The sequence below is a fragment of the Dipteris shenzhenensis genome, chromosome 11 (genome assembly GCF_047967505.1).
Source record: "Dipteris shenzhenensis isolate YYH24624 ecotype China chromosome 11, Dip_SZ_1.0, whole genome shotgun sequence".
Classification (NCBI taxonomy): Eukaryota; Viridiplantae; Streptophyta; class Polypodiopsida; order Gleicheniales; family Dipteridaceae; genus Dipteris; species Dipteris shenzhenensis.
In genome coordinates this window covers 22970964-22993763 of record NC_141606.1, presented here as the reverse complement: position 1 = coordinate 22993763, position 22800 = coordinate 22970964, and the positions used below count along the sequence as shown (strand labels likewise).

The 22800-nt window shown below is 43.2% G+C and overlaps 1 protein-coding gene across 1 annotated transcript; it reads left to right on the top strand.

Annotated features, from left to right (window-relative positions):
• Nucleotides 1-18076: 18076 nt before the first annotated feature.
• On the top strand, nucleotides 18077-22092 carry LOC147896781 (potassium transporter 5-like). The gene is made up of 8 exons (XM_087381284.1): nucleotides 18077-18301; nucleotides 18932-19157; nucleotides 19282-19530; nucleotides 19659-19709; nucleotides 19845-20105; nucleotides 20228-20280; nucleotides 20393-20762; nucleotides 20879-22092. Exons 1-8 carry the CDS (start codon nucleotides 18101-18103, stop codon nucleotides 21910-21912), a joined length of 2445 nt encoding a protein of 814 aa, XP_087237410.1. The 5' UTR covers nucleotides 18077-18100; the 3' UTR covers nucleotides 21913-22092.
• Nucleotides 22093-22800: the final 708 nt, after the last annotated feature.

Here is a 22800-nt window from a genome sequence, read left to right as displayed (position 1 = left end):
GGAATAAGAGAAATAAAGCGAGAATACAAGAGAGGGAACATCAGAAGAGAAAGACGAATAAGAGACGAGTAAAATAATAGAGTAAGAGAGGAGTAAAAATGATAATAGAGGCTAAAAGAATAAGAGAGAAGTAAGAGAGGGAGAATAGAAAAGAGATGTCAAGTATAAAAGAGAGAATAAAGAGAGAAGGTGAAAAGCGAAGAAGAAAGTGAAAGAGAGGAGGGGAGGAGAAAAGGGATAGGGGTTCCTACACCCATCATTGCAACTAGCACTTAAGGTGCTAGGTGCAAGCCAGTGTATACATGAAAAGGAAAACAAGAGAGAGAGAAAGCACGTTCTTACCTAGAGAACACATGTCTCAAGTGTGACTACGGATGATCCCACATAGGGTTTAGGGCTTTTTGCCCTATAAAAGAGAGGAAACATATCATTCTTAAGAAAACTAGTTACTGAAAGGAGGAGTTTGGAGAACCAATACACCAAAGGAACGAAGAGGAGACAAGGAGATGCCTAGAAACAATTTGAAAGGAAAGCATGAAAATAAGAGGTAAAGCTTTCGTACTCCTCTAGACTTTCATGAATTTTTGTTCATAGATTGTTCTTTCCTTTCATAATTTTGAGGGAAATAAAGGAAATGGGGAGAGAAACATAAGAGAAAGGGAGAGAAACTAGTGGATAGGAAGAGGGAAACATAAGGGAAAGACAAGGAATCAACAACAAAACAAAAAGAACTTGAAAGAGGAGATGAGAGAAAGTATTACCTTGAGGTGGAGAGGGAGCTCTTGCAAGTCTTGGAGGTGGAGAGGGAGAATGTAAGAGAGGATGGAGATGTGAGAGGGGAGAGGGAGGAGGGAGGAGGCAAGGATGGAGGTCGATTGCAAGCTAAAAGCTAGGAACAAGGATTCAAGGATGGAAAACACAAATGGCATCATGGGATGAAGGCAACGTGGGGTTTTTCTACAAAATCGTTGGTAAAACTGATGATATTGGCATCAGTAAAACTATTATTACCGAGTCATCCATATTAGCATCAATATGGGCATCTATAAATACTAATGCAACAGAGGATTTAAGGAGGGGCTTAGGGGTTCTGGGGTTTAGGATTTAGGGGGGTTAGCGAGTTGGGGGGGGTTTTGGGAGGTTCGAGGGTGTTTTAGGGGAGTTTGGGGGGGTTTGAGAGGATTTACGGGGTTTGGGGGGATTTTGGGGTTTTGAGGAGGTTGGTTTAAGGGGTTTTGGGACTTTAGAGTTTATGGGTTTTGGGGGGGTTTAGGGGGTCTAGAGGGGTTTAAGGCAGAGTCTTGGCAGTCTTAGGGTTTAGGGAGTTTTGGGGGTTTGAGGGGGTTTGGGGTGTTTAAGGGGTTTTGGGAGTTTAGGTTTTTGGGGGATTTGAGGGAGTTTTGGGGGTTTAAGAGGGGGTTTGGGTTTAGGGTTCTGGGGTTTTCGTGATATTTTGGTGTTTGACTTGACTTTGTGGGATGTTTTTGGAAGTGTTCAAGTGGAGAGATGGAGTAGTGATACCTCATCCGATGGGGGGCCACCCCCTAGGAGCATGGAGTAGCTTCATGAGAGATTTCTTTGTCCTTGTATGCATTGCAGGAGAGAGGTTTGTCATTAGTGTTGTATTGTTATGCACCACTTGTAGGTGTATGGAGAGGCACCACCAATATTGGATATTGGTTGTCATACTGGTGGACCATCAATAAGCCAATGGTATTTGAGTAATTCATGAATATTTATATTGTGTGCATATTGTACACACTAACCTTGCATCATTATAGAGGATGAACTTAAAATAGAAGGGTACTATGCTAGTCCTATTTGTGGTCCTAGTTTGAATGCACGATACTCCAAATATATGAGGAAGATGATTTATGAAGTTCATGCTCAATACCTTCTGCTTGACCATCTTACATGGGAAGGTCAACTTCATCCACCACCGGCCCATAGAAAGGCAAGCGATTGAATTCAGGCTTGGAGAGCTAATAGAGAGATTCCCCCTCCTGGTGTGGAATAGTCGTCAATCTTTCATGAGCTTCCATATTGGGGTCACTTACAAATCAATCATATCTTTAAAAATGTGGGGGCTTCTATTTGGGCACACTTGGTTTTGGTGAGAAAGACATAAGCGGACCACAAAACAAGACTTATATGAGATGGGTAGGATGCCTCACTTGTGGCCCCAAGAGTGTGCTCATAGAGAGCGTGGTTCTAGAACCCAAGAGCACCCTCCTAGAATTATTCTCTCGAAGGCACCATGGATCCTTTCCAAGAGAGAGGAGACAAGGGTCAAGGTAGACATTGCATCTTTTTGAGCACCCATGGGAAACATGCATTGCTTGAGGGGAGAATTTAAAAAGGACAATATGCTTACTAGCCTCAAGTCATGATTGGCACAAGGTCTTACACATATTAGCTTGAATCCTTAGCATAACTAAGATTGTGATGCTTTCGTGTAACTATGATTGTGATGTTGAGATATCAAGCTCTACCCCCGATATATCTCCTGGATGACTATCATTTATGTCACTGCCTATGTTAGTTGTACTCGTGGTGTAGTTAGACTACCACGTATGTTTTTGGTTTGGGTTCACATATGAACCACGTATTCTAGGGTTTGACATATAGGGTATTTCCCTCTTCTATTGTATTTTTTGTTGTGTGCAAAAGTGAAGAAAGGCTTCACCCTCCAACCTTGTGTCCTCTCTCTTTTGTGTGTTGTGAAGAAAGCTGAACTTGAGTCTCCTATCTCTCTCCCTCATTCTTTACATGGTATCAGAGCCTTGTTCGTGGTAAGGAGCTCAAGAAAGCAAGCCAAGTTTGTGGTGTCCTGGTAAGAGGACCAGTGTTGCTTTCCTATTTCGAGTTTGGGAGCAAATCTCTGCAGGTAGCACAGCCAGAAGTGTAGGAGTGCACTGTTTCAGATTGAGAGGCCCTTCGCGGTGTGGCAAGAGCGCAGTATATGCTGCGGGAATGGGTGAAGCCCTCGGTGACTTTATTTTTTTGATTTGAGGCCGTTTCGGGGCCCGTTTTGAAGGCGCAAGTTCTTCGCAGGCACTCAGAAAAAGGCCCTGTTTTTCGCTGTGCGACCACTGCGCGGCTAGTCGCTGGAAAGGTGCCACAGAAATTGCATCGTATGCCTGTGTACAGAGATATTGGGAGTTGCAGATTCATGCCTATTGCCTGTTGATGCAAAATCGTCACTAGGAAGTGACTGTGTGGTGAAATACCACTTTCGTCAGTGTTGCAGATCTGCCCCTGTGAGGTTTTTTGCAGAAGTTTTGCTATTTGCCCTTGTGAGGCATTTGCTGTGTTTACAGGTTGCTGTTGCAATTCGTGATTTGTAAAATGTCTGAGAATCTGTCTACCATTGTCAGTGAGAAGCTTGACAAGAACAACTTCCAAGCATGGAAGTTCAGGATGACAAACTTCCTTATGGGAAAGGGAGTTTGGGATTACATCAGTGGTGAAACTACAGAACCAGTTTTGGGTGCTGCTCCTACTCCTGCTGAATTGAAGGCCTTTAAAGAATGGCATGAAAAAGCCAGAAAATGCCTGTATTGGCTGTCTGTTAGCATTTCAGATTCTATGATTGTGCATATACAGGATGTAGAGACGCCTAAGGAGGCATGGGATACATTGGTGAAGCTATATAGCACAAATACCAAAGCACGAAAGATGCAGCTAAAGCAGGAGTTGCACAATGTGCAAAGGAAAAATCTGAATATAAATGAGTATTCCTTGAAGGTGAAAGGCCTTGCAGATTCTCTTGCCTCCATTGGAGCACCTGTTGATGATGAGGACTTAGTGTCCGTGACCTTGAATGGTCTTGGGAAAGATTATGCACAGTTTCGGACATCCATTGGAGTCCGTGAAACATTTCCTGATTTTCAGGAACTTATTGCTCTCTTGCTGAAAAGGAATGGTGGTTCAGCCACCTCAACTTCTCAAGAGACTGCTTTCTACTCGAATACAGGTAGAGGCAGGGGTAGAGGAAGAGGCCGTTTTGGTGGCTGTGCAGAAAATCAGAACCAACAGCAACAACAGGAAAACCAGTCCTATGGAGGAGGACGTGGTAGTTCTAGAGGCAGGGGGAGCCAAAGAGGCCGTGGTTCATGGCAAAGGAACCAGCAAGTAAATAGCAGCACAGAATGCTATTATTGTGGAAAGCCTGGACATAAGGAGAATACATGCTATAAAAAGCAGAATGACATCAAAAGTGGGAAGTTGCAGCAAAGCAACTATGCATCATCAAGTGGGCATGGTGACGACAGAAATGAGCACCTTTTTGTGATGCAGCATATGGTTAACTCCATGTCAGGAGATGCTGCAGCTTGCAATGATGTTTGGTATGTTGATTCAGGTGCCTCTAACCACATGACTAGTCATGGTGAGTGGTTTCATGATGTTAGAAATTTGGATAAGCCAGGTTATGTTGAAACATGTGATGATACTGCGCACCCAATTACGCAGGTTGGTAAAGTGCCATTGGCTATGCAGGATGGCAAAACAAAGTACTTGGCAGATGTACTTCATGTTCCAAAAATCACTAAGAACCTGGTTTCAGTTGGCCAGATGGTTGAGCAAGGTCTGCAGGTTAGATTTAATCCTGAAGGATGCTTTGTTGAGGACTTGAAAAATAAGTGCCGCTTGGTTGCGAAAGGCAACAAAAATGGCAGAATGTTCACATTGGATGTTGATATGCCTGAGGTGAAAGTTGCTATGTTTGCGCATGGGAGAGGTGTCATTGCAGATATTGAGATATGGCACAAGCGCATTGGGCACGTGAATATACAAAGGCTGAAATCTATGCAAACGAAAAACATTGTTGCAGGTTTGCCTAAATTCAGAGTTGAGGGAATGCAAAAGGTATGTGAAGCATGCCAAATGGGTAAGCAGGCCAGACATGCATTTCCCAAAAATGCTAAGGTGAGCAAAAGACCTTTGGAAGTGATCCATTCAGATGTTTGGACAACCAAAGCTGCTTCTATTGGTGGATGCCATTATTATGTGACGTTTATTGATGACTACACTAGGAAGGTGTGGATTTATTTTATGAAGCACAAAAGTGAAGTGTTCAGCCATTTCAAGGCTTTTAAGGCCATGGTTGAAAAAGAGAAAGGTGTGCATATTAAAGTGCTAAGATCTGATGGAGGGGGAGAGTACTTTTCAGAAGAATTTTGTGAATATCTGAAAGAACAGGGAATTCAAAGGAAGTACTCATGCAGGTCTACCCCTCAGCAGAATGGGGTTGCAGAAATGAAGAACAGGCATATTGCAGAAGTAGGACGGGCGATCCTAAATGAGAAAAACATGCCTGATTATTTTTGGGCTGAAGCAGTAGCAACTGCTGTTTATATTATGAACAGAACCCCCACTGCAGTTGTCCATGGCATGACGCCTGAAGAAATGTATACAGGCCAAAAACCAGATATTTCTCACTTGAAGGTATTTGGTTGCATAGCTTATGTTCATGTTCCTGATGAGAAGAGAACAAAGCTGGATCCAAAGGCAGAAAAATGCATCCTTATTGGATATGCTCAGCACCAGAAAGGGTATCGCTGTTATAACCCTTCCACCCGCAAAATGCAAGTGAGCAGAGTTTTTGATGAAATGAGCAGCTGGTATGCACCAACTGTTATGGTAGGAGATGCAGATGCAGGAAATGGGAATGCTGCAATAAATGCAGAGCAGCAATCTCAAGCCTTGAGTGGACCCAGAGAGTCCTCTACTAGTGGATCTAATGCATGGACAGGGAGATTGAGATCTAGTGATCGTCACATGGCAACCCTGATAGTGTTGTGCAGGTATCACATAAGGGAAAAGAAAAAGTAGACCATGCTCCAGTGTTTGATGTGTCTGCTGGTAGCTCTCATGTTGATGGAGAGTCAAGTGGCTCTGAAATGAGCCTTGATGAGGAACTTGGGATTCCTTCTGTTGTTACACCTGGTGCAAGGAAAAGCAGGCATGATTTAAAGACTCCTGCAACTGATCCAGTTGTACGGAGGTCCACTCGTATTAAGTATCCAGTTGACAGGCTGAGATATGATGGGTATACAGCACATCACTATGCTTATATGGTCAAGGTTCTAGAGGAGCCAGAGCCCACATGTTTTGAGGATGCAGCAGGGCATAAAAATTGGGAAGCAGCTATGGATGAAGAGATGGCTGCCTTGGATGCAAACCACACTTGGGATTTGATGCCTTTGCCTCATGATAAGAAGGTTATTGGCTGCAAGTGGGTTTACAAAGTAAAGCACAATGCTGATGGGTCTGTTAGCAGGTACAAGGCAAGATTGGTTGCCAAAGGTTTTGCGCAGACATATGGAATTGACTATGAGGAAACTTTCAGCCCAGTTGCAAGGATGGCAACCGTGAGAGCAGTAATTGCTATGGCTGCTGCAAAGGGATGGTCTTTGCATCAGATGGATGTGAAAAATGCCTTCTTGCATGGTGATTTGCAAGAAGAGGTTTATATGATGCAGCCAGAAGGTTATGAGGATAATTCACACCCCGATTTTGTATGCAGGTTGCGCAAAGCCTTGTATGGCTTAAAACAAGCGCCGAGGGCATGGTCAGACAAGATAGGGCAATATCTTGTCACTATTGGATTTCAGATGTCCAATTCAGATTTTTCACTTTATGTGAAAAGGACAAACAGAGGGATTGTGCTTATAGTCATCTATGTTGATGACTTGATTATTATAGGTGATAGTGATGCATACATTAATGAAGTGAAGCTGCTGTTGAAGCAGAAATTTGAGATGAAGGATTTGGGAGAGCTGCATTACTTCTTGGGCATTGAGGTTATTAGATCCCCGAGTGGGATATGGCTGTTGCAAAGGCAATACGGTTTGGACATGCTGTCCAAATATGGGATGACAGGCTGTAAGCCTATCTCTGTTCCATTGGAGCAGAATGTGAAGATCAATGCAGAGACAGGTGAGCTTCTTGAAGATATTACTATGTACAGGCGCATAGTAGGTAGCTTGATTTACATGACTATAACCAGACCAGATTTGAGCTATGCTGTGGGGCTAGTGAGTCAGTTTATGCAGGCACCGAGGAAGCCACATTTGGATGCGGCTAGGCGCATACTGCGGTATGTGAAGTCCACATTGCATTATGGACTGTTTTATGAAGCTGGGTGTGCATTACAGGTACATGGATACACAGATGCTGACTGGGCTGGTAGTGTCTCAGACAGGAGATCTACTAGTGGTTTTATGTTTTCCCTTGGGAGTGGTGCCATCAGTTGGAGCAGCAAGAAGCAGCCAACAGTTGCCTTGTCGAGCACAGAGGCTGAGTACAGGGGTGCAGCAATGGCTGCATGTGAGGTAGCTTGGTTACGGAAGCTACTTGCAGATATGGGACAGTCAATTCATGCAGCAGTTGTCATTCATTGTGACAACATTAGCAACATCATGCTTGCTAATAACCCAGTTTATCATGCTAGAACGAAGCACATTGAGGTGCATTATCACTTTGTGAGAGAGAAGGTTCTAGCTGGTGAGATTGATCTTGTCTATGTCAGCACTGAGGAGCAGGTGGCTGATATTTTTACGAAGGCATTGGGTACCGAGAAGCTTCGCAGATTTAGGAGCTTGCTTGGTGTACGTGAGATGGATTTGAGCTTGAGGGGGAGTGTTGAGATATCAAGCTCTACCCCCGATATATCTCCTGGATGACTATCATTTATGTCACCGCCTATGTTAGTTGTACTCGTGGTGTAGTTAGACTACCACGTATGTTTTTGGTTTGGGTTCACATATGAACCACGTATTCTAGGGTTTGACATATAGGGTATTTCCCTCTTCTATTGTATTTTTTGTTGTGTGCAAAAGTGAAGAAAGGCTTCACCCTCCAACCTTGTGTCCTCTCTCTTTTGTGTGTTGTGAAGAAAGCTGAACTTGAGTCTCCTATCTCTCTCCCTCATTCTTTACATGTGATACATTGTTATAACTTCTTTGTTGCTTGGGTAATTTCCTCCCAATTACAATGAGAGGATGCTTATTAGAAGATGTTAGAAAAGATATCTTCAAGATCAGTGGCATTGTCAGGTATGCTTACTATCATATCATCGTGATTATATTTCATATAATTTTAAATGATCGGTAGAAAATATTGAATATTACATGTGCACGTGATGATAAGTAGATCTTGCAAAAAGAGATCTCTGTATCAAGCATCGAGAGGGATAAGGTGGACTCCATAAAATCTATGTGCTTGCTTGACAAGCACTAATTCCCTCAAGTATTACGATGACTCAGGTGCACTTGCTGTTCATGTAGCTAATGAGTTTGCCATTGCATGAACCGTTCATAGTCGTTGGATGTTTTTCCTTGAATGGTTTATGAAAACTTTGAAGGGACTTGTAAGGCAAAGAGATAGATGCAAAGCAGTAATGGCAAAGAGATAGATGCAAAGCAGTAATGGCAGAGGGATGGCTTGTGGAGGAGTCACTAGTATACATCATGAAGTTTCTTGCATTCATGGATCCCGATATGCCACATGCTTGGAACATCAAGGATGATGATCATGCTATTTCCGAGGTTCCCCAAGGTAAAGGGATTTAAAGAAAGATGAGCAAAGAGCAAAGAGAAACGGGAGAATTTCAACAAGTTTTGTATCGTCAATAGTTCCAAGATGAAAAAATAAATGGAGAGAAATGAAGAGGCCAAAACAGAAAGAATAAATGAGAGATTTAGAGTCATGCACAGGAAAAGGGAACCATATCCACCAGACCTTGCTCTTCTCCCTAGACACATGTCATGTGATTGGTTACAAGAAGCTCTTCATAAAGCCAAAGATTATGGATAGGACATAACCAATCGAGAGCAAAATCTTGCAGTCAGATGTATGCCACATATTTCTTACCTTTCTACTTAATTTGTGCATTTATGCTCACAATCGCTACAAAATGCATCCTCATTGTTTTAATCATTTTCTTTTGTAGTACAAAAAGTATTATGCATTATGGTCATGTAGATGGGATTTTTATGTGGAACGCATCGATTAAAGGAGAGTCACCTATGATTGTCAAGTCATGGCTAACTTCATATAAGATAGCCGAGCAAGTTCTTTTGATACCAATCTTCTCTCTTTGCAATTAGACTATTGTAGGACCATATGTGACATCTATGAAGTTGATTTTAGATGAATTAGTATTTTCATTCTTGATGTCAAATGGTTTATAACTATCTACAATGGTCCCAATGCTACTATCAAGAGAGGCAGGAGTGGTTTCTTTGCCATTGATTCCACCAGAATCTGGACCGATGAAAGTGATACTTTCATTCTTCTTGAGCATTGTGAAAAGGTACATACTAATGAATTGATCAAAAGAAAATATCTTTTCTTTCAGACAATTAATGGTAGATTTATATATATGTGTGTGTGTATATTCCTCTCATATACTTAGGCATAAATTTATATAATTGATGGCATTTAATTTGCATCTTCAACATAGGTGGTCTTCCATTCTGAATGTTTGGATCTAGGATGGTGGTACGTGGTCCACGTTTATCCTTGAAGAAAAATATTTTTAAAGATAGGGATGTGGATACAGAGATATTGCCACAACAGATCCAACTAATGATGCCGATTCTAAGGAAGTGGATGAAGATGATGATATTTGCCATGAAGAAGGTGACAATAATGACACTATAATGGAGGAAGGTGGAGATAACAACATTGGGGAAGAAAAGGGAGAATTAGAGGGTGAGCTAGAGGATCAAGTCTTAGGTATGTAAACATACAATAGAGGATGATGATATAGGTGATCAATTGTATGTAAACCTAGAGATATACTTATTTGGTGCACAAGACTTGATTCAAGACAAAGCCATTGATGTAAAGTGTACTGACTGATTGTTTTGACACCAACGAGGCTTCCTATCTTTGGTCCTCTCATTTTTATAGTGCCATTTTGTACATTTGTATGTTAAGTTTACCATTAATATATTAGTGTTTTGATCTCAATTTTGGTGTACATAGTCTTATATTTTTTACTTATTTTTTATCTTTCAAATGACCAAAATTGTGGTCAAATATTATTTTGGGTCCCCTTGGAAATGACGTTCTGTAAAAGCATAGGTATGGACAATTTAATCTTGAGTCAGTATCAACGATGATGACAAAGTCCGTACATGTGTCACTATGATAGTCGATATAGGCATTGGTATATACCTACGCCTATATCAACTATCATATGGACACCTGCATCGACTTTATCACCGTCGTTGATATCGACATCTCCCCCTGCCCACGAGCCATACTGACAAGTTTCATGCTCGTGCCTATAAGACATCTATAGGAAGTGTCATAAGCTCCTCCCCGCATGTTGTAGTGAATGTTGAATGTTCATAAGATACATGCTTATTATGGATATTATGTAGTTCTATTAAAATAACTATTTGTGGCAACACAAGGACTACTTTTGAGTAATGATGAGTGCACCCCAAATAGAGCATTGTAAATTCATGCCACTTCCATGGCCTATGAAACTCCTTGTAAAATCAATAGAGTTTCTAGTGTTTAAGTACCCTATTTAAAAAACTTTAGTACTTGAACAATCTATATATGTCATTGTCTTTGATCATTTCACAAGTCTCAATGTATTGTAGTACATTTTGTTTAGTCTCATGCATGATATAACTCTATGAAAGCACATGTAAAGTTAACATGATTGTATTATTTAAAGTTAATAATTGTTTCAAAATTTGGATATTGTGTTTTTTGTATTAAAAAGGACAATTATAAAATTTTCTCAAATTTTAAATTAAAATAGGGCATCCATCATGGATGATTTTTTTCTGTTAGTCTCGTTAAGAAGTGAAACTTGTATATATTGGTGTCGAAAGTTTGTACACCCTAATAAAAATAAAGGTTTGAGACATTCGCCAAGATTTAAAACTTTACAAGAAAAAAATTTAGGTTTCCCCAGGATTTACAACTTTTTCTTCAAATTTCAAATGAAAACATATTAAATTGTAATGTACATTCTATCAATTTTGTGAAACTAAAAAAACTAGCTTGAGAAACTTTTGCCAAGATTTTATATTAATATATAAGTAGAGCTTCGAATAAAAACATCCTTGGCGTCCATGCAATATCTGACCTTTTTTACATTTTGGCCACTTTGTTTGTGAGGGAGGATTAAAAAAGGATGGCCATGGATTGGCCGTCCTTTTTTTGGATTTCAAGGAAAAAAGGGCACCATGCATTAGCTGCACTTTTTTTGGCTTTTGAGGAAAAGAGAAGCCATGGATTGGCCACCTTTATGTGGATGTAGAACAAAAAGACAGCCATGCATTGGTCGCCCTATTTTTAGATTAGGACAAAAAAATGGTGGCTATCGATTGGGAACCCTTTCTTGAATGTAGATGAAAAAAGGGCAGCCATTCATTGGCCACCCTTTTTTGAATGTGGATGAAAAAATGGCAGCAAATCTATGACCACCCTTTATTAAATAGAAAAAGGGCAGCCAATAGTTGGCTCCCCTTTCATAAAGGTCAGGTCCAAAACCATCAAGTCCATCCTCTATGTGTGTCAAAAGATTGGTTTTGTCCACCCTTGGCCCTATTTCTTGTAGAGGCTCCTCCAACACGCATTTTAGTGATAAAACTCAGGTATATCCTCCTCCACCTCTTTTTCTAGTGACGAATCAGATTTGACATGAGTAACCTCACTCTCCCTACCCCTGTGCTCATTAGGGACGTGAGAAGGAACACTCTGCAACCCCCCCAAGCTATTAGCTGCAACTTTGTTACCTGGGCAACCTTATAGACATCTTCCTACACAATAGCATCTAGTGACAACACAACATGCACAAGCTCTATAGGAGCAATAGGCATAAGAGGCTTTAATCTACCTTTTCAACCAACTGCTCTCTAAGGTTTCCCATCATCACTAATCACAACAAGACAAAGCACCCATAGACATGCACACAGACGCATTTACTGAACTAAATAAAAAACTTATTTGCGCGTCTATTTTCACGTCTGGAGACCCGCATCTACCAGTGCGTCTATATATCACACGCATATAGATGTGCACGTACATGCTTAAATAGACGCGATTATAAATGCGTTTATAGATGCAAAAATAAATGCTTGTCGGACAGACAGACGCGTATATAGACGTGTTTATAGACGCACTGATAGACGCGCTTTATAATATTTTTTTTTAAATTTAGAGAATGCTGTGTATGTTGTGTATGCTATATAGTTACAAGAATCCCATATCCACATTGTGTAATTCAATTCTTACAGCCAACCGCATTTTAATTACAATTCCAAATAAAACATTACAACTCCAAAACGCAATAAAATTGAAAGCTCAAAAAGTGCTTGTATATACATATAGCACGAAGCTAAGCCACGTCATGTGGCTTCAAGTACAAAAAATAAGGAAGCTAAGCCACGTCATGTGGCTTCAAGTACAAAAAATAAGAGGAGTGTATATACAAGAGGCACGAAGCCAAGCCAGTGGCTTTAAGTACAAAAAGGAGTAGCTAGCACTACTTCTACGACTAATCCTCGCTGCCTTCCACGCTCCCTTCTACGCTCGCTTCTGCGCCTCCTTCCTCATCTTCCTCATCGTCTTGTGCATGGGCCTGTAAACAAGGGACAACATATATCAATGTATGAAAAATCAAATCTTTACTTATAATTTTGGCATTATTTAATTACTTTCAAATACCTCGGGGGCTGCTCCAGTAGCCCGGGTATACTGCTCCTCAGTAATCAACCCGTCATCATAGAAGTGCCTCCATGTATCTCCTCTGCGATGGTGGCGATGGTAGGTTGTCTCCACAGGAGTAGGGTATCTGCCCACAATCTCAAGCTACAAGACGACACACTTTGCGGAGGGATTAGTACAAAGAAACAACCTCCTAATAAACTACATAAGCAATATAATTTGAGATCGATACTTACAAATTGGGCCTCCCATGATTCAACACCCCCTACTCCAAAATGTGCGCTTCCATATTCCTCCATCTGGATCCTTCGTGCCTCCACGTGCTGCAGACTGGGGTTCTCCCTCACTGACTTCATTGCTTTCTTCCACTCACGCTTGTTAGTGGTGTGGGGCGGGCCCCTTGGTGGTTGACCTCCCTCAAGCCTGGCAAGCTCCGCTAGTGCCTGCCTCTTAAGCGAAGATCTTTTATTGCCAAGTATCGCAACAATCTTTGACTTGGCCCATTTATCTGTGAACTGGCGATTGGGGGGGTTAGGATACCTAGAGCGAACAGCAGCGAGGGTCTCATCAGCCAACCTCTTTGGCTGGTCTTTGAAGTGGATAAAGCAATCTCTGTAATTGTTAGCAATTACAGAGCGCATGAAGGCCATGATGTCCTTCCCCCGCGCATCCATCAAGATGCCTCCTATCTGAGTGATGTCATAGAATATCGTACCATCACCCTGAGGCACGTCTAAATCATCTGAATCATCATCATCCCTACCGCCACCCCTCCCAAAGCATTGTGCCATGCATCCCCCACTGCTCTCCCTGCTACTACGCCTGCTACCGTGTCATGTCGAGCTCGTACGCTAGCCACTCGTAGTTGGAGACTGCACGGGACTACGCTAGTCACTCGTAGCTGGAGAACCGAGTCTCGATGGCACAGGAGTACGTCGACGACTCTGCGAGACAGAAGGACCTCCTGACGGCATGGGGGAAGGGGCATAAGACGGGATGGCAGAAGGGGCATAAGACGGCATGGGGGAAGGGGCATAAGACGGCATGGGGGAAGGGACATAAGAAGGGGCATAAGACGGCTGTGCTGACTCCACTGGGGTGATCTCAGGCGGTGTGGGGTGGTTTGGAGTCTGTAGTGCCGACTGCTGGGGAGTGTTTAAAGTACCCGTCATATACCCCTATAACTCTGCAGGACTAGGAGGGTGCCCTAAAAGGTTATATAAGTCCTTCCAAATAGAATCCCGGGGATCAGGTGAGCTGGAAGCGCCTCCTGGCCACATGTTGAACTAGAAAAAAGAAAAAAAATCTATTACTGATGAGCTGAGAAGAAAGGGGAAGGGAAGAGAGGCTTACTATCGGAGCGCGTCTATTTTTGCGTATAATAGCGCGTCTATAGACGCGTCTGTCTATGTCTGCAAATAAGCTAGACGCGCATTTAGACGCGCATTTAGACGCAGTTTCAGACGCGCTCTGAGACGCGCCTATAGACGCGCTCCAACAGATGAAATTTCTAAAAAGTAGAAAAGGACATTGTGCCCGACACACAAACGTGACACTGATACCCAGATCATGCGTTTCTTGGATACGAGAAAGTACAAATCTAAAGAGAGCAAACTTCCAAAAAAATTCAACTGCAAAAAGACTTACCTTGGATAGAGGTATGGAAGGTTCTTCTTCTTTTTCAAAGTTGCTTCTCCTCCTTGTTCGTCCTCCTCTCCTTTAAGCTTGGAAGTAAGTGTGGGTGCCTTTCTCTTAAGTGTAAGCTTGGAAGTAAGTATGGGAGACTTCCTCTTAAGCGTCGAAACTGTGGATCTGCTAATAAGGAAGGAAGCAAGCCGCGCGAAGTATAAGTAATGTGAAGAAAAGCAAAGCGAGCGCGCTAAAAGCAGGTTTAAAAGCCGCGTCTAATAGCGCATCTATAGGCATGTCTAAATACACAGCTCTAGTAGACACGCCTTTAGACGTGCTTTTAGACGCGACTGTAGATGCGCTTTTAGACGCGCCACAGAGTTTAAAATTAAACATTTGAAGAAGAGCAAATTTGGTGGGTTGTTTGTTTGTAGGATGTCTTCATCTTCAACAAGTAGCTCCAGTGAGGATGAATCCCTCCGTATCCACCATCGCGAAATGTGGTTGGAGCAAAAAGTCAAATGTCAGTGTGATCGATGTCGAGGAAACATGTATCGTGCATGCAGGATTACACTCAATCATATCTCAAAGTATGGAGAATGGGATGTGACCGTAAACAGGGTAAGGGTTTGTAAGTTAAGGTTGATTGAGATACCTATGGGTGTTCATATGTTTGAGTTATGATCCCGTTTTAATTTGATACAGGATGCAATGCCACACCCGCATATGTTGTCCTATGCTCGCCGTGAGGAGGCGAAGCATCGGCGATATGAGGTGGGATCTTCAGGAGGGACCGTTACGGATGCATGGAGTGATGGTGATAGTAGCCCTCCGCCACTACCTCATGAAGCCGTGGAGGAGGAGGTGTTTGATGATATGGTGCGAGATTTATATGTCCATCAAGGGAGGGATGATAGCATGGAGCAGGATGATCGTTTTACTGCAGCATCGACTCCATTGTTTGAGGGGTGCACATTCTCTGTTCTACATGCCTCCCTTGAGTTACTAAACTTGCAAACCATCTATGGATGGATATGCATTACTCAAGTAAGCTTTAAACTTGTCTATTTTGCAAACATGGTGAATTATGCTAGTGGGTCAATTACTTGAATGCTTTTCCTCATTTATGGTCTTCACGTGCAAGCTATTGTGTAAAATGCTTCCAAGGGAGAATAAACTACCGACCTCAAGAGATATGGCAAGGCAACATGTGACCTCTCTTGGAGGATTAGATTACAAGCACATCCATGCATGTGTCAACGATTGCGTTTTGTTTCGTGGACTACATAAGGATGCAAGAGAGTGTCCTACTTGTGGAGAGGCAAGATATAGAGCAGATCTCAAAACCTTGGACGTGCCTCATAAGGTTCTGCGTTATTTTCCCATAATCCCTCGCATCCAACATATGTTCAAGTGCAAATGTATTGCAGAGCTCATGTCATGGCATTCCTCCCATCGATCAACCGATGGCAAGTGGAGAACTCCCACGGACTCTCCTGCGTGGAAGCATATTGAAGACACATGGCCAAGCTTCAAGGAAGAACCTAGGAGCTTGAGACTTGGATTGGGTATGGACGGTGTGAACCCATTTGGTCTCAAAAGCACGTCTTACAGTGTATGGCCAGTGATATTGGTGAATTACAATCTTCCACCCTCTATGGCTATTAATAAAGGACATGTTATGCTATCCCTTCTAATTCCAAGGAAACATAAAGTCAAAAACCCTGATGTTTATTTGGAGCCTTTGATTGACGAGCTAGAGATACTTTGGAGAGGTATCGAGGTGCATGATGTGATCAGGCCTCCCTCGTCACGAGACTTCAACTGCAAAGCAGTCTTGATGTGGATGATGCATGACTTCCCAGGCTATGGCGAGTGTTTAGGTAAGCATTGCACTTCTAATTATGAATAGGCAAAGGATGTGGCACCCTAAACCCACCTTCAACTCTTAATTGCATCTATTGTTCAGGTCTCACTACATCGGGTTACCATGCATGTCCTGTTTGTGGTCCTTCGCTAGTTGCCTCACGGGCAGACGCATTGAATAAGGTCATCTATGAGAATCACCATCGATTTCTCCCACCTGATCATCCTAGATATGTTGCCCCTTGGAATGAAGTCCTCCCACAATCACTCATCGCGGGAGATTGGATGAGAATTTGGGACGGTTCCATGACGCCTCCACCACTCAGTATCTAAGAGCACTTCCAAAGGATATTCATGTGGATTGGCTACTTGATGAAATGGAGAAAGCAGAGAAAGACGAGGGGATGCATATCACAATGGAAGAATGGGAGTATGCTAGGGGATGCATGAGCAAGGTCGGTATATAGAATCTTATGCATAAGTTAGGAGCTTTCAATAATTTAGATTGCTTATTTAATTGATTTTTTCTTGGTGTAGTGCACTATGTTTAATGTTATATGGTGTGAGGGCAAGCATTTTCGAACACAACGGATTGATGATAAGAGAAACACACAAGACTGTGGCATCATTGCTAGCTTTGAGGGAGCCAATGGAGCCATGGATGATTATTGTGGCATAATCCAAGATATTATTATGCTTGACTTTCGACGCTTCTTTGTGTATGTTTTGGATGTAAAGTGGTTTAAGGACGTGGTGGAAAGAGGCCCTAATGCAACAATCAAACGCCATGCAAGTGGCTTTGTAACTATTGACTCCACAAAGTTTTGGCAAAGTAGGAAGGACACACTAGTACTACCGCAACAATGTGAACAGGTACTTGTTCCAAAAACACAATTAAAATGCCCCTCCATTTGAATGCACGTATTACACTAAAATTTTGTTAAGGGTGGAGGGGGGGAGGAGAGAGAGAGAGAGATTGAGATTTATAGATACACTTACTAGTAGTGATGCTAATAAAAACCTACATACATATGAAGATCCTTACTTCTTATATAACTAAATTTCATTAAATAAATAATATTAAATCATCATATTACATATATGTGAGACTTTGTTATTTGGTAGACATATTTACCCATAGTTCATATTAAGTTCTTTTCGACATGTTTGACACAGCATGAATGTTAATATTCTAGAAAAAATAAATGGATTTAAAAGCCCCTTCTTTTGCTATGGTTGGGGGTTCCCTTAGAACAAATTCTACAAGTAAAGTGAATGAGACAGCAAGCCCTAGCACCCCTTTGAAAAAAATGTATAGCTAAAAATGAATAAGAGAGAGAGAGAGAGAGAGAGAGAGAGAGAGAGAGAGAGAGAGAGATCTTAGAGTGCTCTCACACGGACTCTCATAGATATGCAATTGCAATGCAAGCACTATGGAGCTTGTAGGAATGACATTCTGAGGTCCTAGAGAGCTTGTATAGCCTAATTTTATCATGAGTTGGTCCTAGAGGTGGAGAGGAGAGTAATGGTTTCAAAGTCACCCCTGACTGCCAAAAGGGGTCACCAAAGCACCTTAAGTGTGGAGCTGCACTTTGGGAGAAAGTCAAGTAATTTGCGAGAAAGACCTAGCTCATGTCATTTTCAATGAGGTGGATGATGTAGTTCTTTGAGGGGTTTGGAGTTTCTCGCTTTAAACCGACTCATGCTCTCTTGCCCTTAGCATGAGAGAGAGAGAGACGTGTGAAGCGCGTTAAGAAAAAGGGTAGTCACAAGAAGCTTTCCTTGGTGCAGTTGCTTTTTGGGGGCTTTTGGGGGACTTAATACTAAGTACGTATATATATGTATAACGACATACACATATTACACAACCTCTCGAGCATCCGAGCTTGACGTTGGCGTGGCTATGGCGACCCACCAAACAAAGGACCTCTCCGATTCTGCAGCTTCCCATCGCCTCTCCGATTCTCCTCATCAGATTCACCATCCTCCTCCTCCTCCTCCCCCCAGTAGCTCCGCCTCCCAGCACCACCCCTTCAAACGCCTCGACTCCCTCGATATCGAGTCTAATCGCCTCCCCAGCCATAGCTCCGCTCATTCTCCCCCGGTAAATCAACTTTTACGCTTCTTTTTTCTCCCCTGAACACTAGCTTGCGATTTCTTATAGCTTGGTTTCTGTCATAGACTTGTGAGATTTGTGTGTTGGAGGGAACGGGTGGCTGGGGCGATTTGTGCGTGTATAATTTGGTTTACGTGAATGATTTCTGCGATCTGTCGTGAGGGGGTGAAGGAAGAGCGCCGGTGGTGCAAGGAGAGGCCGGGTAGAGTTCCAGCTCTAGAGTTATGTTGCACAATATGGCGGGTTTTCTTGTGCAGCAGTTACGAAACCGACTCTCTATTTGCACAATTCACGCAATTCCAAATTCAGAATCCATTCCTGCTCGTCGAACATTCCAAAAGATCGAATCGTTGCTCCTTCCATTGCTTTTCATCCTGCATTCTGAAATTCGCAACTCAGTATGTTTGCTACGAAATCTTTCTGTAGATAGTACACTGGCTGACTATAGATGATCACTGATTCAACAGCCACCGAGACTTGCCGCTAACAATATTGAATTGCTCATTTAGCGCATGATTTTCTCTCCTAGGAATCGTTCCACCTTTTAAACTAAAGCCGACGAGTCAAATATCGCCCTGAGCGCCAGGTTTTTTTGCTGAGTTAATGTTGTTGCTGCAGGTGCTCTCGACGGCGTTGATTCTGAGATTAGCTTTTCAGAGTATCGGAGTGATTTATGGCGATGTCGGAACCTCACCGCTTTACGTATACAGCAGCACTTTTACAAACGGCAATCCAGATCGAGACGACGTCCTCGGGGCACTCTGCCTTATAATCTACACACTCACACTAATCCCACTGCTCAAATACGTCTTCATCGTTCTTCAAGCCAACGATAATGGCAACGGTGCGTCCCCTGTCCCTCTTATCTCGTTCTACTCATCTGCGTTTGTCTTCGCTTCTATTTCCATCCCCGATTACTAGATATTGGTTTTGCTTACAGTCTTTCTTTTTTGGGTCTCTTCCTACAGGTGGAACTTTTGCACTGTATTCCCTGATTTGCCGACATGCCAGAGTTAGCCAGCTCCCCAGTCACCAGCTCGAAGATGAATCCCTCTCCAATTATAAGCTCCAAATCCCCACGAAGCAACTGGAACGAGTATCGAAGGTAAAAGAGACCCTGGAGAAAAGCCGATTTGCGAAGCAGATTTTGCTCATTGTGACGCTTCTGGGTACTTGTGCAGTCATTGGAGATGGCGTTTTGACTCCTTCAATTTCAGGTACGGTGGTTGTAAATTTTATGTGCATCTGTGAATCAAATCAGTGGACACTGTATTTTTAGAAGAAATCAGGGGGGTTTTGCCGGTTTGAGCAGTCATGTATGAATTTTCTTGCTGTGGTCTTGCAGTGCTCTCTGCTATAGATGGAATCCAGGGGAAAGTGAGCAGCTTAGGAACCAGTGAGTATTCTTTCACTAGTGTTCATCATAAAAACTTTCCAGCTGCGTTGTCTTTGTCCAGAAAAGAAAGAACTTTCCTGCGTCGTTCGTTGATTGTTGGATGCAAAGAGGTTTATGTGGACAATCTTTCTGCAGATGATGTCGCCCTCATCTCCATCGCCGTCATTGTAGCACTGTTCTCCCTCCAGCGTTTTGGGACCAACAAAGTCTCGTTTCTCTTTGCTCCCTGCGTGTTGCTATGGTTTGTCTTCATAACAGGAATTGGGATCTACAATATTATCAAGCACGACCATGGCGTGTTCCGTGCATTCTCTCCTTATTACATCTACAGATATTTCCAGAAAAACAAGAAGCAAGGCTGGATTTCTCTTGGTGGCATCGTGCTGTGCATCACAGGTCGGTGTCTGAACATCTCGAAGGCTTTAAACAAATCAATTAGTTCGTCCATGAATGTCTACCTCATGAGGGAAGTTTTCAATCCCAATCCTTATAAAAGTTGCTTGTGAAATTACCTGCAGGCACAGAGGCCATGTTTGCTGATCTGGGTCATTTCTCCGTCGCTTCTATTCAGGTGACAAAGCAAACGTGCTTTCAAGAAATCATTTTCTGTCGAGGGAAAGTTTCTGTTTGTCTTTCGTTCTAATCTTTCCCAGTGACGCTAAAGCTCCTATGGTGTGTTCTAGATCGCCTTTACAACAGTCGTCTATCCTGCGCTGTTGGCTGCCTACACCGGTCAAGCAGCGTACCTATTGAAGTTCCCCGAAGACGTTGCTCAGACGTTCTACAAATCCATACCCAATTCTGTATACTGGCCAATGTTTGTTGTGGCAGTCGCAGCAGCAATTATCGCCAGCCAAGCTATGATCTCGGCAACCTTCTCGATTGTGGAGCAGTCTCAGGCCATGGGGTGTTTTCCTCGGGTGAAGATAGTTCACACTTCGTCCAAATTCGCAGGGCAAGTTTACATTCCGGAGGTGAACTGGATTTTGATGATCATGTGCGTGATTGTTACGGGCGCCTTCAAGACAACAACATTGATAGGGAACGCCTATGGTAATTCCAATCTTTCCGTAAGCTAGTTCTGCTGCCTGTGTCGTCGTTTGCAATTTCTGTCAATATAGTTGCTTTTCCTTATATAAGCTCTTGACACTGTTTCTTCGCTGGCGCAGGTATTGCTGTGGTTGCCGTTATGCTCGTGACAACCAGTTTTGTGACCCTGATCATGATCATGGTCTGGCAAACCGCCATCTACCAAGTCTTGGCCTTCGCAACCGTTTTCACTTTCATCGAGCTCATGTACTTCTCTTCCAACCTTTACAAGTTCGACCAGGGAGGCTACTTACCCGTGGCCTTCGCAGCCATTCTCCTCCTCATCATGTACGTCTGGCACTACGTGAGCGTCCGCAAATACGAGTTCGAAGCCGAACACAAGCTCCCGATCGAGGAGGTTCTCAACCGAGGCCACGAGCTCGGGGTGAGCCGAGTTCAGGGCATCGGTCTCCTCTACACGCAACTGGTGACGGGGGTACCGCCCATCTACTCGCACTTCATCGAGAACCTCCCAGCGATGCACGAGGTGGTGGTGTTCGTGACGGTGAAGAGACTCCAGGTGACGAGCGTACCGGAGGAGGAGAGGTTTCTGGTGAGGAGGGTGGGGGGGAGGGGGGGAGGGATGTACAGGTGCGTGGCGAGGTATGGGTACAAGGAAGGGATGAAGGCAAACGAGCAGGGGGAGTTCGAGGACGCGTTGATGGAGAGTTTGGAGAGGTTCATAAGGGGAGAGCATGAACTGGGAAGGCAACAAGAGATCGAAAAGAGGAAAAAGCATGGAGATGGAGAGGAAGAGATTGAAGGAAGAGGCTATGGCGAAGCAGAGGTTGGCTATGGCGAGGAAGAGCTCGAAGAAGGTGGCTATGGCACAACAGAGCATGTGAAGAAGATGACGGAAAGTTGCGTGACGGGAAATATTCCGGCCGTCCATGTTTTGCCGGAGATTGCATTTCTCCGGCGATCTCGACTTTCCGGCGTGTCTTACCTCCTTGGCCATGGAGACGTCCAGGCCTCCCCTAACTCGTCCCTCCTCAACAAGCTCGTTGTCAATGTGCTCTATGACTTCCTACACCGCATGTGTCGCAAGGCCACCATCTCCCTCTCTGTCCCCCACAAGAAGCTCCTCGAGGTCGGGATGGTCTACCACATCTGATCCTACAGACACCCGCAAACTATTGAAGACTTAAATGGCCTCTAATATGAGGGCAACAAATATCTATGATGACATCCCCCTTTTCTTTTCTTCTTTTGCGGGAAAAAATGTAATATTGTATTAATATTTGTAAAAGAGACTAAAAGCTTGAAGCTATAGGCTCAACCAGAGCCGAGTAAATTTGAGCAAACAAAGGCACTTGTCACCTTGCTGTTTTAATGCTAAGAAAATCAGCCTGAATCTCGTGACCCAGTGAAGCAAGGAATAGAATTTTGTGGAAAACCAATGCATAACTCGCCAACCAAATCTTGTGTATAGTAACTGCTCGAAGGACACTCCATAGTGCATACTGAACCTCCTTGAGTCATCCTCGATCACCAAGCGAAGCAAGCTTCCACTGTGGTTCAATAAGAATACGTTTGTGAGCCAACCATTTCAGAATAATTCTCCACACCGTCCAAACTCTTAAGCACTCACAACACAAATGGAAATGAGATTCAACCCCCACCTTGCAAAGCGGGCAAAGAGGGGATATTCTGGCCTGCCACTTACTAAGCCGATCACGAGTAGAAAACTTAGAGATGAGCAACCTCCACAAAGTAAAATTAAGGTGTGCAGAAAAGGTAGAATCCAAAATCCGCATTGCCCAGACAGAAAGAGAATCTCAAGGAGCATAGGAACGCCAGGCGACCATGATAGCTTCAGCCATATCCAAATGCAGAGGGTGAACAAAATCCTTAAGTAGGTAACGTGAAAGCTGTTTACCAGAGTTATCGACCCACCATCTCAAATCGGACTTGGCAACAACATGGGAACTAGTGGGCCAAGCATGAGGAAGCCTTATGAGAAGAGAAGTTATGAAAACCCGCTCCCGCTGAGTGAGTGCAA